General features: G+C 41.1%; 3 protein-coding genes across 7 annotated transcripts; 1 reads left to right on the plus strand and 2 right to left on the minus strand.

Annotated features, from left to right (window-relative positions):
* Positions 1 to 90: 90 nt before the first annotated feature.
* LOC108112858 (rap1 GTPase-GDP dissociation stimulator 1) lies at positions 91 to 10699 on the minus strand. Its single transcript, XM_017223183.2, has 4 exons — positions 10593 to 10699; positions 2525 to 3430; positions 2008 to 2394; positions 91 to 1949 (listed from the first exon to the last, which is right to left on the minus strand). Exons 1-4 carry the CDS (start codon positions 10597 to 10599, stop codon positions 1345 to 1347), a joined length of 1905 nt encoding a protein of 634 aa, XP_017078672.2. The 5' UTR covers positions 10600 to 10699; the 3' UTR covers positions 91 to 1344.
* LOC108112860 (dnaJ homolog subfamily B member 14) lies at positions 6124 to 10682 on the minus strand. Its single transcript, XM_017223185.2, has 4 exons — positions 10593 to 10682; positions 6677 to 7436; positions 6449 to 6615; positions 6124 to 6390 (listed from the first exon to the last, which is right to left on the minus strand). The coding sequence occupies exons 1-4, from the start codon at positions 10597 to 10599 to the stop codon at positions 6293 to 6295; spliced, it is 1032 nt and encodes a 343-aa protein (XP_017078674.2). The 5' UTR covers positions 10600 to 10682; the 3' UTR covers positions 6124 to 6292.
* A 687-nt stretch (positions 10700 to 11386) lies between the features above and the next one.
* LOC108112721 (G protein pathway suppressor 2) lies at positions 11387 to 14562 on the plus strand. Of its 5 annotated transcripts, none has more exons than XM_017222956.2 (5): positions 11387 to 12083; positions 12281 to 12395; positions 13253 to 13303; positions 13400 to 13884; positions 14185 to 14562. In XM_017222956.2, exons 1-5 carry the CDS (start codon positions 11655 to 11657, stop codon positions 14386 to 14388), a joined length of 1284 nt encoding a protein of 427 aa, XP_017078445.1. In that variant the 5' UTR covers positions 11387 to 11654; the 3' UTR covers positions 14389 to 14562. The 5 variants fall into 5 exon arrangements, with proteins under 5 accessions (XP_017078445.1, XP_017078446.1, XP_017078447.1 ...); XM_017222957.2 differs by having other exon boundaries at positions 14197 to 14562; XM_017222958.2 differs by having other exon boundaries at positions 12281 to 12380.
* Positions 14563 to 17500: the final 2938 nt, after the last annotated feature.

The following is a 17500-nucleotide window of genomic DNA, read 5'->3' on the forward strand; positions in this document are numbered from 1 at the left end:
GTTTCATCAATAGTCCATCTCTAACCCCTCCATTAAAATATCGATAACAGAGTTTTGGCGCCTTCGAGCAAAGAATTCAAACATCTCAAATTGGTTTTCTCTTATTTCTCATGCAGTTCAAATTTTATTTGAATTATTAAATGTACATTATTGTGTTTAGAATGTATAAATAATTTTTTCCGGTGTACGTGTGTATGTGGGTGTTTCAACGCTTTATATATATTAACACCATTTCTCTTGAATTGTGCTCATTTAATTTATAGTTTTTGGTGACCAAACAGTACATCGTATTTAATAATTGGTAAAATTTGTAGCACTCTATGACTACGGTTTGTAAAATTTGCATATTTTCAATATTGAGTTTCAACTATTTTCGGATTGCTGATTGTTACTGAGTTGCAGTTTTGTTAATGTTTAAAAGTTAGCTTAAAAATGCATTGGATAACTTCGCTGAGTTTTACAATAAATAGATGGTGTTTGCAATGCGTGTCTGTGCATCAATTAAAATACCTAAATTACATTGTGCGCTTAAATGATTTTCGTTTATCGTTTCGTTTTTTGGTGTGTGCCAACAACGGTTTAAAAGGGTCAATTAAAAATTATAAGTACAATACATAAAATACATTTATTAAATATATTTAGCGATATCACCACGATTTGTTGTTATTGTGCTCTTAAAAATCATGTAACAGAAAAGATTATAATGCTAAATTATTAATATAATTTATTTATACGTATATGTTATGTATATTATAAATATTTATACGATTTGTTTTCCTCCCTCCGCTTGGTCGGGCTTTCCTCATAAATGCAATCAAAATACGCTTGCGTCTAAAAAATACATTCCGCTCTTCTCGTGTTCGAGTGTTAAATGTGCTTATGTTTTGCATCCGAACATCCGTCTTAGCAATCTACAGTCAAGTCTACATCTGAATCGTTGCTCTATGCTCTATGGTGAAAACTACTATTTTCTCCGGTTTAGAGTGTGTTTGTGTATGGATAAGGGTGGGCTGATTCTTTAAAAACATCGAGTTACAGGAGCAACAAGTTATCTTTGGCAACTTTGGCTAATACAACATTGGTTTTGAATCTCTGAAGTGTTGGTATTTTTACAATTCAATAAATATTTTCTAGTGACCTACGAACATTGTGAATAAAAATTGGTAAATATAATAAAGCCGTTGTCGACTCGCAGTATCTTTCTGAAAACAGCAAAGCATTGTCCAAAGATACATGTTCGCCCCTAAACTCTTCATGTTTTCTTGCAACCATACAAATCGACCCATCCAACTGTGAGGCATCCTGCGGTGCTGGGTTAAATGCAATGCCACGCCCCCGATTCCCTTACAAGGTGCAGTATTCGGTGAGAATGGGTATAGACTTCAACAGCTCGTTAATGTTGTGCTGCTCCAGATGCACCACCAGCTGTTCGGAAGACTTCAGCAGGTTGACGCAGTTCTGTAGGTTCTCGACGATCTCCTTTGTCATGGTGTCCGACGACTTGCTGATGAGCTCAGCCAGCTTTTTTCCCACCTCGCATTTAACCAGCTCATCCTGCAGTCGTTGCGCCTGCCCTGCCTCACTCGCCTGCGACAAGTAAACCACGGACAGTATGCAGAGGGCAATCAGCGCTTCGTTTTGCATCACCAGATGCTGGGCCGTTAACATGCTGACCATGGCCTCTACGGTTCCCTCGTTGGCGAGAAATTCGGTTAAGCTGCTGCGATCGTAGTCCTGAGTGAGAGGAATCCGGTCAGCAATTTGTTCGGCGGGGGCATCGCCCTTGCGCGGCAGTGCATAAGCGATCTTGCTGAGGTAGGCGTGCTTGATTAGCCAGGCCATGAGACGCAGGGACTCCCCGGTGACACCCGCATAGTCTGAAGATTTGCTCCAGTGCACCAGCTGCTCGATCAACGCCTTATTCTTAAGTAGCTCCAAAGCAAGTTTTTCTGAAAAAACAGATGTTGCTAGAGATGCGGATCGCGTGCTGTCTTTGCCCCTACTCACCCTGTCCATCGACCGTCATGCGAAGCGTGCCCAGCAGTTTAAAGACAACTGGTGGCTGATGGATTTCCAGCATCGGCAGAATGGTTTGCACCAGGCCTGCCTGGATCACCGCGTTCTTGTTTGGCTTCGGGATGACCAAGTTGCGCAGCGCAGAGAGTAAAGCATGTTGCAGACGCACATCGTCCTTGACGCCGTTGTTCTTGGCCAACACCTCGAGCAGCTTGTTCATGGTCTGTTGCTCCACAAAGTAGATGCAGTGGCTATCGGTGCGCGCAAAGTTGCCCAGGGCCAGCACACCAGTGGTAAGCAGATCAATGTCCGACGAGTCCAGCCAGTCGACCATGTTCTTCAGCAGCGGTGTGGTGTACAGATAGTTCATTGATTCATCTGCGAGATTATGCAAAATTAGTTGATTCTTTTTTATAACTACCTCTGCAGACTGAATTTAAAAAGGTCCAAAGTTAATATGGACACTTAATTAAGCCCTTATTACAGACATAAACTTAGTTAAACTTACCTCCAGTCAGGATTAATACGATAAGTTCGCAGGCGAGCTTCATCAGCGCCCTAGCCTCACTTGTGCTGGCCAGAGTCTTGTACTTCTCCAGCAGGTTGTATATGGTTTCACAAAGACCGTCCTTGGCCAGAATCAGCTTAACCTCGTCGCTCTCCGCCTGGTAATGGAGAAGTTCCAGGCACATCTCAGCCAGATCGGGATTCGTGGAAGCAGCTAGGATACGCGAAAGCTGGATATTCAGGGAAGATTCAAAGTTCAGATCCGCCACGTTCTCAGTGAGTATACTAAGCAGTGGAAGTGTGTTAAGCAGCAAATCCTCGTGCTGTTCCACATTGGTGGCACCAGTTTCGATTATGCCCTGTATCTTCTTCATCACGCCCAGCTCCATGGCCCTCTTGGCCAGGCCCTCGCCGCCAAGCAAATAGTTTGACAGCAGGCCACCCCGCACTTTGATAAACTGAGCCGCATTGGTAACATCCTCGATGGTGGCGATATCCAGCAGACGCAGCAGAACCGCATCGCCCTCCAGCTCCAGAATAAGATCTCTGGCTTCGTCGTTCAAGTAGCAAATGTTCCCCAGAGCCCGGCATATCTGTATGGGCAACTCCATGCTGCCATCGGTCGTCGGCACATGACGCAGACACTCGAGAAAGGCGGCTATTATGTCCTTCTTGGTGAACTTCTTGCGCTGCACCTCTGATTTAGTGATCTCAGCAATGCACTTAGCCGCCTCCTTGCGCACATTTGTATCTTCGCACTTTGTGAGTCCCAGGAAGCAGTCCGCCAGCTCGTGCTTGTCAAATAGTTTGGGATCCTTAGTGGCCGAGATCTCGCAGAGGAGGGTCGTCGTGTTCGCCGGACTAACACTGGTCGTCTTTAGCTTCTCGATGAGCTCGTCCATTTCAGCTGGAGAAGACAATAATAAAATAGTGATTACTAAGTGCTATTGATTTATGTTTTAAGAATGCAATTTGGCGATAATAAAATACTAGTAGAGCAAAATTATATCCTCTTAGTTAGTGGAGTTCAGCACTTCTTCAGCTAAAAGAAGATTTTGAAGTGTTTACATGCTTTTAGTTCATTACAACGACGAAAAAAAAGATTCGTTCAAACGGAATTTAAACTTATTAAGAACCCCAGAAACAATTTAGCATTAAGTCCAGACTAAATGAAATTTTCTTTTTGGGAAAATGTTCTCTTAGAAATGGGCTACCTATACATTTATTTATGTATTCTAAAACGTTCCGTTTCGAGGAGCAAGCCATCCACCTTCCTTTCTCTCCACTGTCATTGTTGAGCACCGCAAAATTGATTGCCAATTTCGATTATCGTCGTTGGCTGGACGGAGTCAAGACAAATGGTCTCAAAGCAAGTTATGGTTTGAGTCGGAGAAAGAAAAAACTTTCTTTATTTCGAGAATAGAAAGGTTTCTTGTGTTTTTTTTTGCATTTCTAGTTCGAGCCATCAGAAGCTTCTGAAATGGTGAAGAAAATTTGAGAAACGTGTGCCACATTAAAGGTTCATTTTGGCTCACAAACAGATGGCCAGGATTATAAAAGGACCCAAGATGGGCGACGATTTGCATAAGTCTTGGCCACGGACAAATAAGCAGAAAAACGGAAAAACAATCGGGATTTAATGTATGGTAATGATGGGAGTTTAGGAGGCAGCAAAAAACATAAGATGGTAGATATTTTTTTATTTATTGAATATATACAGAGTGTTACTAATATATTCGGCATAAAATTAGTTTATGATTTATTTGTTCTCTATAAAAAAGTTTAGTATCTGTATATTGAGTCTCAAAAACTCCAATAAAGCATACATTAAGCTTAATCTTATAACTCCATTCAAATGCAAACAACTTCTTTCGTTCCTCTCCCATAACTTGAATGAAATTTAAATTTTTGATTTTGTGTTTTAAGCCAGGGACCTAGAGAGTCCCGTATTATGGCCAACATTATCACAATATTATTATTTCAGTCCGGACCTTTTTTTCGTCAAGCACACATGTTGAAAAATACATTCCGATAAGGCACTTCACAGCAGGAGGAAGGACGAAGGGCAAGGGCCAGACTCGGGCAACACTCGACAACTGGCGACAGTTGGTGGCAGCAGCGGCATTGAGTGGACTGGGGTTGGCCATTCAACAAACTTTGTGGAGCATAAATAATGAATAAGTGAAACAAAAGCAAAAAGAGAACCCTTCAACTGGGCGGGAACCATCGTCATCATCATCCACATCATCAACGGCGACAGCATCCACGATTTGGCATAGAAACAGCAACAAAGGATGCAACAGCAGCAGCAGCCAAAGCAACCTCCACAACAGCAGTTACAACAACAAACAACAGCAAACTAACTCGCAGACAAGTTGCACTTAGAAATGTAACCCCAACTCTAGAGAATACAAGTTGAAGAGTTGCCATCGGTGTGTTTCGACTTTCCGATGCTCTACCTCAACGGGTTTGTATCCTCTACTTTTGATAGTTAAACGTCTTATGATTAGTAAGTTCTATTTTAAGTTTGTACTTAAGTTCCTGTTAACCATATTCTTACTTTATTGTAGGGTATATGCTATTTTATGAGCTCTTATATTTGAGATATAAAACGACTTATACTCTGTAAAATTTATGTTCTATTTAAAGAACCCAATATACCCTTAAAATGGAAAGGTTGCCTGTGCAAATGCATATGGGATGCATCTGCATATTCAGGTATAGGGGAATTGTTGCATTTGTTTGTCCCGCCGCAGCTGACTGAATGCAATTGGACAGGTGGCAGAGTAGCGTCGCCCATCGAAGTGGCAGGTTGACGAGGGTGAGACTGTTTGCTTTGGTAACTGGTACTCGTTGGTATTCAGAGTATGCTATTCGTCCATCCATCCATCCATCCATCCATCCATCCATCCATCGTGTTCCGTGGCAAGTTCGTTAGCTTCTGGTTGCGGAAGCAAGCTTCGTTCGAGGTATTTATTCGCTTGAATTTCTGGGGCAATTGCTTTATTTTATTTTCGTATTTTTCCTACATTTTTTCGGTGGGCATGGTCGGGGACTTTGGCCTGCGTTTTATTTCCAGTTCGCTGTGGTATTTTGTTTTCTCCATTAAACGAATCACTGACTTTGGCCACATACAAAAATAGCAAACGCCACAAAAATAAGAAAAACTAGTGCAAACTTATTGTTGTTGCATGTTTAATTCATGTGCAACTCGGTCGGTTTCTGTTGAATGGTTGCCTTTCGGGCCTGCTGTTGCCACCCAAAAATGTTTTGGAAATCTGGGTTAAGTAAGAGGCAGAGACAGAGGCTTGGCACCGAAAATGGGAGTCATGGGAACCGTAGACATCAACGTAATGATTACTTTTGCATGGATAAAACTAGGTGATGTAAGGAAACTGTCGTAAATATTGAATGTGGGTCAGGTATTAAATCAAATTTATGCAATAAGATATTGAGAACTTTTAATGATCACTTAGAATTTCGATGAGCATTATGTATTTATGTTAAACTGAGTATAATAAGTGCAGGAAAGTACAGAAACTTACTAAGATTACCACTTCTCTCTACATATTAAAAATGAAAACTGAAACTAAAACAACCTTTGACATGTTCACAGACTATTTATTTCCACGTTAAACTAAACCTAACTCTTAGTACAGATGTAAAAAAAAGCTTTACACATAATCCATCGCCCTAGTCCTCCTGAAAATGTGGTTCTCCCATAGACCGATTCTCCAACAGCAGCGGATTGTGACGAGACTTTCCCAGGTTAAGGAGTGCCTGGCAAGCAGGGAGTGGGCATCTGGCTAACATGTTGGAGGAACTTCTGATTGTTCCCTTGCCTTGCCCTAAGAAGCAATGTTTCCCCTGAAAGGAGAAGTAATTTTAAATCCCTAGTAGTCGTTAGAGTTTCGCCCAAACTCACGCAAACTTCGCTCTTGCTTGCAGTTCTGCTTGAGATCCGAGACGTAAACCTCCTCGATCTCTATTTCCAGCTTATTTAGCTGCTGCTCTGTGTATTTCCCCAGACTCTGCGGGTTCATATAGTAGGCTATATGTTTCATCTGAGTGACGCGACGGACACTGTGGGTTCTGGAGAAGGTTTTGGATTGGTATGCGGTAGCGTCGACACCCTAGAGAGCATGGAACTCACCTGGTTTGCGTGAAACTGTAATCAGGCGTGGCTGCTATGTAATGCATGATGACAAAGAGAAAAACCAGAGCAGCCACCACTCCGATAACGAGTTGCTCAGTCTGGAAAAGTGCCTGGCGCTGGGGCATCCGCTGATTAGCCGACTGATAAGGTCGTCGACGAGTGTTTCTCAGATAAGATTGATCTTCTTCATTGATTCCTTCAGGGTTATCCTCGAACACCGATGGCTGCTGGTCACGACAATCTCCCACTGCGGTGGATATATTATACTCGATTCTCTTCTGGCAATCCGTGAGGCAGTCGGCCGCCTCACTAATCCGACGAAAGGCCTGCTCTGCCCCTGGCGACCTGTTCTTATCCGGATGAAGGCGCAGGGCTAACTTGTGGTAGGCCCGTTTCACCTCCGAGTAGGTGGCGTGATGCGAGACGCGCAACACCTCATAGTGGTTACGACACTTAAGCACCTTCTGCACCACGTCCAGCATCTCGAGTGTGAATCCGTGTGGCAGGGCATCAGACTGGCGGGTAGGTCCAATTATCCGCTGGGCCTCGCTTTTCAGACGGAGTCTCACAATGATGGTCTTTAGCTCCAGCAGGGCCATAACCTGCTCGTGGTCCTGTAAGCCTTCCAGGCCCAGGTTGATCCGCAACATCGCCTGATCATAGTCTCCCAGACACAGGTCACTCACCACTTCGTCGACGCAAAGTTTCCTTCGCATTGTGGAGCTGTCTGATTCCTGCTCCGGTTTCCTCTTCCCTCCTTCCCAGCAGCGTGCGTAGACAAAAAGTATTCGTTTTTCTTTGTTCGTTTGTAAACTTTAAATTTTGGTTGGTTTTTGGGACAATACTGATTAAAGCTAACCCAGGGTGTCAGTGTTAACCAGAAGGGGTATAAAACTCAGATGGTTGTATGTAAGTGTGTGCTAGGACAGGCCCAATTTTTGTTTTCCATTGATTTTAACTCTTTTAACCAAATATTTATGAAAAGTTCGGAAAAGTCAACTAGTTTTAAATGACATTTATATCGAAATGAAACGTTATTTTTATTCCATAGCTACTATGATTCTTAGTTAATATTCCCACAAAGATTTATAAAAACAGAAGAAAATTAAAACCAAACTAATATTTAAACTTTATGGTATAGTTTACTGCATTTAAAGCATATTTAAATCAGATAAACTTTAAGATTCCACAAAAGTTGTTCAGTTCAGCAGCCACTCAAAGTTCAAATGCTGTGTCAATGGGGATTCCCCCAAGATGACAGCCCCAAAAAGTATGCTTCACAACTTGTCATGGGGACATATAACCTTCTCAAAGATACTCGAAAGTTAATTGAAATTAATTTCTGTGCCAATTTGAATAGGGCACGAACTCAATTAAAACAGAGCTTGCCACCCCCTCAGTTTCATTTTCTCGTTGCCCTCCTCCATTCCTTCCGTTCATTCTCAAGGCCATTAGGAGGGCCAAAATCTTATTAGCAGTAAAAAGAATAAAGCGAGTGGAAGGCAAGGGCAGGGACAGGGGCAAGCTACTGGAATAGAATTCACAAGTCACCCAGCTAGATGAGGCAAATGAAGCAACGTCGTCAGAATACGCAAAAAGGAGGTGGAAAAGGGCAATAAATTTCTTTCGGGGTAAACTACAATAACAGCCAGCTAATCTGGGTAAGCTTCGTGGAACGAATGAGGAAAACCCAAAATAATAATAATAACAATAAAGAGGCAGCAGCTCCAGAAGCTGCCTGTTCTGGGCACTGATATCGGCCTTATCAGAATCTGAGCTTTGGGGTTGATTGAAGCCACAGCCGCCAGGACGGCAGTCAAATTGTGTCGAAGATGCCGAGCGAAAGCGTCGACAAACTGCAGTCACAAAGGACCAATTAAAGTCCAAAGTGACTAAACCATGGGGAGGACGGAGCAAACATCCCGCAGCTGGGATCTCCAGAGAGAGAAAATACTTACAGGACTTAAAGAATCTTTGTCAATTTGACCTTGACAGATAATTGTTAGTGTCGATTTTTCGTAAAACTTCCAGAGTACAAATATTGGCCTTACTCGAAACAGACTATTTTCTATATTTATAGATTGAACAATTGATATTGAGTAAATAATTGATATAAATACCAAATTATTTTCAAGTATTGCATACTTTTAGCTATAATTATTTCTTTACCAAAGAATCTTTGACTAGATAGACAAAACAAACTCATTTACAGTTTTTAAAACCCATTCCGTTCAAGCTTGTAATACATACTAATAAGGTACCGATTACTTTCAGTGTGGCAAAAGGTCTCGCAACGTTGAGCACAGCTGGTGGGTTACGTGGACAAGTGATGAAGGGAGTGGCATGGGGTTTGGGATGCACCACCGCTCCTGAAAAAGGGGGAAGTTTCTAAGGCCGGGATTGCCGGCACGTTCAAGTGCTGTTCGCTGTCGTTCTGCACAGGTTCCCCTCGGGAAAGGGTATACAAACAGTACAGTCTGTGAGCAGAGTGTTTGTATGTTTGTGTGTTGACTCTATACAGGGACAGTTGAAAACTAAGAAGTTCAGAGGCTTGTTTACATTTAGCTATTCTCATCGGTGAATGACCTAAATATACATCACGTTTGAGCAAATGTATTTAAACATAAAATGGTTTAAATTAAACAATAAACAAATACTTATGGCATTTTGTTAGAACTTAATAGAAGGAGAAAATAAAGTTAGGATAGCCAAATATGTTTCAGTTTGTTTTGCTGATAACTTTTTTAAACAAACATTTTTCATTTTAAAAACTCTTGTTTAAAGAGTGAGAGAACATAAACTTCTCAGAAACACCAGGAGCCAGATTTCATGACTATATTTATTACCTACATTTTTTTACCACTTATGTATGTAGGTTCATCTTTGTATTTTGGATGATGCTTATTAATACTTACGGGAAATATGATTAAAAGTTTTTTATTTTTCTCTCCCTTTTTAAATATGTATTTATATATGTAGTTTCTGTTGTTTTGCTAAATATCCTGATAAGTTGAAAAAGTTAAAAACTTTTAAAATTGAATCACTTTTATGACTACTAACTAATGTTCTTTGATAAAAAAAAGGGGCAACTCACATAACAGTCTAGCCACAACTCTTTATTTAATTTAAATTCTTAAGTAAAATGAAATAAATTTAATTTTAAAAAATCTCAAATTCCGGTTTCAGTGCATGATTTTTGCGTTTTGTTTGTTATATCACCCCCCGGGGGGATAAAACGAATTGTGAGGACTGTGGGGAGAGTGTTGAGACACGCCGGTAAACCTGGCACCTCGCAGGAGGCATATTCTCATTTATTAATGCGTCGTCACTGCTGTTCCCAGTGCCCTTTCCCCGCTGCCGCACAAAAATCCTGCGGTGGAGTGGGTAGCTTGGGTGGGTGGATGGTTTGTGCAGAAACGGTGGTGGCCAATGTCTCAACCACACTTAATTCCCGCCAGAATTGCCGGGGCCATTAAAGGATAAAAAGTGGGATTTCTGATTGGGAAGTGGTGACCCTGCCCCGCTGGCCATGGTGATAAGTGGGTGCAGCCGGCAGCAGCAGGGCATCTGCCTAATCCGATCGGCCCACTGTGCAAGAGAGAAGCGTAAATATTGATTTTTCTCACATGTCTCCGGCAAACACACACATCTCGTCTAGGGAGCCGAACGGCCCCCAACCCCGGAACAACTCCCCCCGACATTTTCGAGCACCTGGCAGCGATTTAGAAGTCTTCGCAGCTCGTAAATGCTGCACTGCATCCATAAAAAGAACGATGCACATGAATGTTGCACACACACAATGACTCGCATGAGTTGCATTTGTTTATAAGACGGAAAAGGAATCCGGAGTCTGTTGTATGTGATATTCGGGTGCTTCATAGAGCGAACAAATGCCGTGATATTTATTACTCACTCGCCATGTTTGCCGCCTTTGTTGATTATTTCGCTGCTGCTTCTTCTTCCGTTCCAGTCACTGTTTTTTTTTTTTTTGTTTGTTCTGCGGTTGCGATTTCAGGCACGATGTATCACTTGTTAACTGGTAAACACTTCTGATGGGCTAATAACTGCTGCTCGCAAGAACTGAACACATTTCACGGCTTTGCCCTTCCTGTCGCGTCTCCGTTTAATTTCCGTAATATCCGTATTTTCCGAGTCGCGTTCACACGTTCACCCGCACCAAAAACTACAATTCTAGTGGTACCATATCGCCAGAGATGGGAGATACAGCGATGGGAAATAATATATCGGTCTTTCTTATCGATGTTAAGCACTCAGAAAAATTTCGAAAATTTCTTAGATTCCAGACCGAAGCTCATGCAGACCCCAAAAAAAATTAAAGTCTTACGAGTATCAAATGAGATTAAGATACGAAACGATGTCTAGCAAAACCTATCTCAGCTTGAAAATTTATATTTGAAACTGGCGATATAATTGTTATTTTTTATTGCACACAATTATTATTAAATTAAGGAGACATTTTTAATGGATATATGTAAATTTGTCAACATATGACATTATTATAAAAGTTCTAAGTTACTGTAAAAAACAATTTATATCTGCAAATTTTCCCTTATTGCGTAACATAACTGTGACCAAAATAAAAGTTGTCTGCAGAGATTTAACTTTAAGAAATATTCGATTTTTCGATATAAGCGGGAATGCTTGACCCAGCCCTGGCTATTTAATCCCAACAATCGATAGGTGGCAACACTGGTCGGCACTTCCCAACAAATTGTTTACCACAAAAAACCGTGCTGATTTTGACAAAAAACCAAGTGCAGCACGCCACCAAGCATTTGCAGTGATTCTAAAGACGCCCGCAAAGAGATTACCAGAGCGGAGTCCACCTGATTCCCCGCACATTTCCAAAAGCTCATCATTCCATTTGGGGAACACCTCAAACAGTCGCAATTCGATTGCCCGGTCGTCCACAAACGCTTATAAAATTGGCAAGATAACTAAACAGAGCACAAAGATGCCGCCAGCATCAGCGGTGAACAACAGCAACGCAGCCGCCCAGGCGGCGAAGGCCGAGAGGGCAGAGAAGCTACGTGGAGCACTGAAGGGCTTCATAGTGGCGGACCGACAAAGGCGTCAGGAAGAGTTTGAGGCCCAGTGCGAGGAGCAACGCTTGCGGCAAGAGCGTGAGGAGGTGGAGCGCCAGAATCAGGTAGCCCTAGACGACACAAGAGGGCAGATCACACGACTGGACGAACAGCTGGCGGACCTGCACAGCCAAAAGCACCAGCTCACCGTCCAGCTGAAAAAGGTGCTCAACGAAGATGAAACACGGAAGAAGCTGGCCAAGGAGAACGAGTTGTTCGCTATCCAGCAGGCGGCCAGTGGGCCGGTCTTTTTGCCGCCCCTGCGTCTCCAGCACCAGCACCACCCGCTGATGCAAAAGGTCTGAGCTCAGTTATTATGTGGGGTCATTACACCCTTGGGGACTTTTTATTCAGTCGTCTGATTCTACGCATAAAACTAGGGTCATGATCACGTATTTATTTTTAGTTTCTGCTTTATCTGCAAAGATAAATGGACTTCGGCGTTCCGAAGTGAATTTCCATTCTTGTATTCTAATGGTTTTTTTCCTTTCCACAGCCCCCTCCCAGCGGACAGCCAGGAAAACGCGGCAGGAGTCCTTCGCCGCCAAGTCAGCAGCAGGCTTACTACAAGACCGCCGCCAGCTACGCCCAGCAGAGTAAGCCAGGACGAGGTCGACTATTTGGCCCATGGGCCTCCAAAACCGTGAAGGCCTCCTAGGGCAGACAATCTTTAACTAAAGCAATGGCTCCGATTAAAGTTGGATTAGTAATTTGACTCTTGTTCATCAGTTGACAATTTAAAATGTTTTACCAGCTGGTGGGACCTCTGCGGTTCCCGCATTTATTTGTTATTTGAGTGATTAATCAGGGCTTGAAAGGTTGGTGATGAATGTTTTATTGTTACTGCCATAAAAAAAACAATGCTATGTAGCTGAAAGCCCTTTATAAACTTCTATATTCGTTTATATTTTTGTATATTTGAAGCCCGAAGGAGACTTAGAATAGAGCGTACTTTTAGTCTGTTTAGTCATGGTTTTTTTGTATTCAAAATAGTTCTCATGCAGTACGCCGAGGCCATTTATATTGGCATTCACAGAATTAACAATTTAATTAGTCAAAGGTATTTTGTAAACTTGCAATATGAAATTCACTACATAAGTAGTTCTATGACCTTAATACAAAAATTGTGTTCGTGCTAAGTTTTTATACATTTTAACATGAAAGCATAAGCAGTAAAAAAGAGTGAAACCTATTTAAAAAGAATAGTGATTCAAGCCCTGATTAGTATCATCATTTAACATTTCGTTTATCACTTTAAGTTATTAAAATCCAACGTTTAATCTGGTATATATAATGTCATGCCATTGCCGATTGATCTGCTTTTCGGAGGCTTCACTGTACTTGATTAACTGCTCGCTAACACCCCGTCCCGCTCATGAGAAACTCATTCAACTGCGCACACTAACCTCTAACAACACAGGCACACAACTTATGTTCATTTCGTTATTTGTTTACGATCGATTCGCAGAACACGATGACTACCGTCGTGCCGCGGACTATGCTAGATTATCATGGAACAGTAAGCACCTCACTCGCAATTCCAAATCCGAGATCCTTCGCCGGAACGATCGCCTCCATGATTCCCCAATGAACCCCCACTTTCCCTCTCTTCCAGAGACCCCGGCACAATACCCAGGCACGGGCACGGTCTTCTACCAGACGGTCGCTCCCCCGCCGACGACTCAGCACCAAGCGGACGCCCGTCTACAGTCCATCTACAACTACAACCTTCCCTTGCGCCAGGCCTACCACGTCGATCTGCCCAGTGCCACAATCAGCAAGCCACCGGACTCGCAGTCACCCAAGGCAGCACCTCAAACACAGCCAATGCAGGTGCTCCACATCAACCTCGATCAGCCGGCCATCTCCCAGGCAGACCTGGTGGCCCAAGCCGGTGGCAGCATTTCGGTCAAGGCCTCCCAGCCGCAAGTAACCATGGAGAAGCTGCCCGACCGTTACCACATCGAGGTGAAGCACGACGGCCAGCCGCCGAGCCACGTCCTACCCCCGCCGCACCTGCTGTCGGAGGGCGTCATCTACAAGCCGCTGCTCAGCGAACTCTCTATGCATACCAATGTGCTGCAGATAAGCAGCAGCCAGGTGGGTCTCATCGGTTAAGTTAGTTATGAGAATAGCAGCTCAATGTATCTTAGTACTCTGTTCCAAACAAATTTCATCGAAAGTCAAACCTATAAGAACTGATTGAAAAACCTAGTAATTTTACACGAAACCCATTTAATCGTTTCAGTTTATTGAATCTTTTAATTGATAAAGTTATTATTTTTTTAAATATACTAAGAAAATCTGATAAACCAGTTAGTCTATGTCTAAGATAATAAGTTTCATCAAAAGTCTTATAATTCTGACTAGAACATAGTAATCTGACTAACATCTGACCAGTTTCCTCCACAGAATCCGAAGGCGGCGGGAAGCATCACGCAGGGCTATGCCCCTGGACGAGGTGGATCGGCCCACGAACAGCAGCTGGCACGGCAACAGTTAACAATGCTGCCTGGACAGCCAGGAGCTCCGTCTGGGCCAGTTTCAGGGTCCGCTCAACCGGCTCCTGGCCAGCAGATGCACTACACGCGGCGATTGTACTAGCCCCTGCCGAGGGTTTAGCCCCGATGTCGCTACGGAACTCACTCACTGATATACTTACGATTTTAAATGGACATTATACTGACTACGCTTCCCACGTGGAGTTCGGTACACGAAATAAAGCACACAACTATGGCGTCCCTATTTTCCAATCGATAATACACTATTGAGATTTGATATGGACTGGCGTTGGCATAATCTGTGGTTGGTTAGTTTGGGTAGTATAATACGAAAACGTGGGGATCGCTTTCAATTCCATTACTCGTCGAATTATATTTCATGGAAAGACGGGTCAAGTACATATATCTGATCCCGAAACAGCCTTATCTATTTTGCAATTTATTTACAACCAACAAGATTATTCATATTTATTTAAAAGCGAAAAACCCTTCTAGGCATGTATTACTTTCTGTGTAGCAATAAGTTTAATTAAAAAATCCCAATACCATTACCCTTCTTAAATGATAAGGTAATATGGTAATATAATCCCTTTCAATCTTATCTAGTAAGAAAAGCTGCAATTTGCTTAGCCCCTCTTAAGAATGAATTTCTTTGGATGAATGCCTGGAACTGTTTAGCTTTCACTAAAGACATTTTGTTTAATCAGCTGCAAAGACGACAGGCAGAATAAAACTTTTCAAATTACAAAAAAATTTTTTTAAATGAATTAATTCAAGTTTGCCTTGAAAACCGAATTAAAATATACCCTTTTAAAGAGTTAATACTCACAAATTTTAAATAATATTTTCTACATTTAAGGAATAGTTTTCCTTGCTCTGTAGATGATAATCCGATCGCCACCATGGGAATCATGGGAAAGGTTTTACCGCAAGCTTTGTGCCTCGCTTATTTACGAAATTGCTCGGCTGTGACGCAGTTGCTCTATCAATCTCGACAATGCCCTCAAGATTTTCCTTGCTGATAATTGCCTTCCCCTTGGGAGACAATCGTACTTATGTAATTCTCTATTTAAGCGTAATTCGACATTTACAGAAACATATTGGCTGCTGAGGAAGCTAACCACAAATGCAAACAAATGATTCATAATTGATTCTGTTCTGCCGATAATTGGGAACACAACACAGGGGAAAATATTTTCTTATGATCTTTAAACTACTCTCAAGCTGTATTTATGGAGTAATAAATAATACAGTAAAGGTGGAAGTTACAAAACCAATCAGTAAATGCATTTATTAACTGCGTGCTTACATATGCCGAAACATCTGAGAATGCTTTAATGCCAAAATGTTGATAGAAAATCTAGCTAAATCATAATTGTTGACTAATATCATTGATATGATAAAAACATCGTGATGTTTTCGGTTTGTTGATATGTGCAGATATGTATAAAGATATTTCTCTTGGTGTGCTGGAAATACATTTAAAATACGGAACAACGTGAGGTTAATTGTACGGAGCACACTAGTTAATTAGGAATGCCAGCGGGTGCGACAGTTGGCGTTCTCAGCTCGAAATCCACGAAAAATAATGCTTTCGAAGCCACGTTTTCATTGGATTACGTAAGCTGTAAACCAGTTTAGCTATGGTTGTTGTTGTTGTTATTGTGGTGAGTGTGTCAAGGAAAAGCTAGAGACAATTACAACGCCCTTCTGTCTGGTAATTTAGAAACGGAAGCCATGCCCGAAGCCATAGTAACAGGGTGGCCACCGAAACCTGCATTACTTCCAGCCAACTACCAAACTGGTTCTGTGTTGGCTAAATCCCAATGCAACTTTCGTGGAAAATCCGCCCACGTCAGACCGAAAACCGCAAAACCCGTTCGAGACTGGAAATCGCATCGAAAGTTTTTGCGGTTCAATAACGTAACAGTCAAGCTTCTGTTGCTGGAAATTTGAGAACATTTTATTAATTACGCTGAACAAATACGTACATAAATATGTAAATATATTTCTTAATTAAATAGGAAAATAATTTAATATGTATTTCAAGTATACTTCTATGGCCAAAACCTCTTTTAAAACTTATAATTAAGTTTTACAAATGTATTATAATGATTAAAAATTTTGTATCTTACTTTGCAATTTTATATCCTTTAAGCTAGAATTAAAAAAAAAAGTAAATGAGAGTTTTAAAATAACTTCGATAAGTTAATAAATACTCCTTGTTTGTCAACTAAAAAATCACGCAATTAAACCAATTTTAAAAATAAAGGTTACCTTAACCTTTACAATTTGAAAATGTAGTATTATATATTAACTTAATTATATATTCCATTAGTACGGCCAAAAGCTTAATTTTTTACTATTTGCATTTCCAATCTCAGATTCAGGTAAAAAACAAATACCAAGCGTAGTTAATTTGCATAAATAAAAAAATAAACAAAGGGTTTAGTGAGTGCGATTGGTAACAGAGAGCGGAAAACAAGTTGTTGCGATTACCGTTGGAGGGAGGGGGATGGCGAAACCAAAACAAAACGTAGCACTTGTTGTGTGCAAGTGTGAGTGCGAAGTAACAGGCAGTTGAGGGTGCCAAACGTATAGGTATGTGTACGTGCATGTGTAGCATGGCTACATCGCAGCTTTTGACCCATCTTGCTGTTCATTTATAGAGGTGGAGAAACATCAATGTTCACGGACATCGATGTTTACGATGTTTTTGGCGAAAACATCGATGAAACATCGATGTTTTAAATAAAAAAAAATGTGCAGTTATTTTAATGTATTTGAACTTTATTTTAATTTGTAATGTTTAAAAATTAAAAGTCAAATTTTCAACAAAAAATATCCAATTTATTAATCACTTATTAAATAAAAACGAAAAGAAAAACAAATTAAAATAAAACTGTTCATGATATTCATGTTCTACTTCTTTGGTATATTGTCATATTCTTAGTTTGTAAATAACAAAAAAAAAAACAAATTTTATATCAATGTTTCAATATATACATACATGATCCAAAGAAAATAATAGTTTTTTTGGATAATGTGATATTCCTACTATACTTACTATTCCGAACTCTACTATATATGTATATTTATACATATACATATACACATACACACATATACACATATACATATGTATCTGTGTATTTATTTACATCTTTGTTTTTGTATAAAAAGAGGAGCTTATCGACAACGGTCGATGATAGCCG

The sequence above is a fragment of the Drosophila eugracilis genome, unplaced genomic scaffold (genome assembly GCF_018153835.1).
Source record: "Drosophila eugracilis isolate 14026-0451.02 unplaced genomic scaffold, ASM1815383v1 contig_90, whole genome shotgun sequence".
Lineage (NCBI taxonomy): Eukaryota > Metazoa > Arthropoda > Insecta > Diptera > Drosophilidae > Drosophila > Drosophila eugracilis.

Coding starts and splice junctions, on each gene's coding strand:
- LOC108112858 (XM_017223183.2), bottom strand. Junction 2,395..2,524: donor CGTATTAATCCTGACTGGAG/GTAAGTTTAACT, acceptor ATAATCTCGCAG/ATGAATCAATGAACTATCTG. Junction 1,950..2,007: donor CATGACGGTCGATGGACAGG/GTGAGTAGGGGC, acceptor CTGTTTTTTCAG/AAAAACTTGCTTTGGAGCTA.
- LOC108112860 (XM_017223185.2), bottom strand. Junction 6,616..6,676: donor TACAGTTTCACGCAAACCAG/GTGAGTTCCATG, acceptor AACCTTCTCCAG/AACCCACAGTGTCCGTCGCG. Junction 6,391..6,448: donor CAAGCAAGAGCGAAGTTTGC/GTGAGTTTGGGC, acceptor TTCTCCTTTCAG/GGGAAACATTGCTTCTTAGG.
- LOC108112721 (XM_017222956.2), top strand. CDS start 11,655: ATGCCGCCAGCATCAGCGGTGAACAACAGCAACGCAGCCGCCCAGGCG. Junction 12,084..12,280: donor ACCACCCGCTGATGCAAAAG/GTCTGAGCTCAG, acceptor TCCTTTCCACAG/CCCCCTCCCAGCGGACAGCC. Junction 13,885..14,184: donor TGCAGATAAGCAGCAGCCAG/GTGGGTCTCATC, acceptor ACATCTGACCAG/TTTCCTCCACAGAATCCGAA.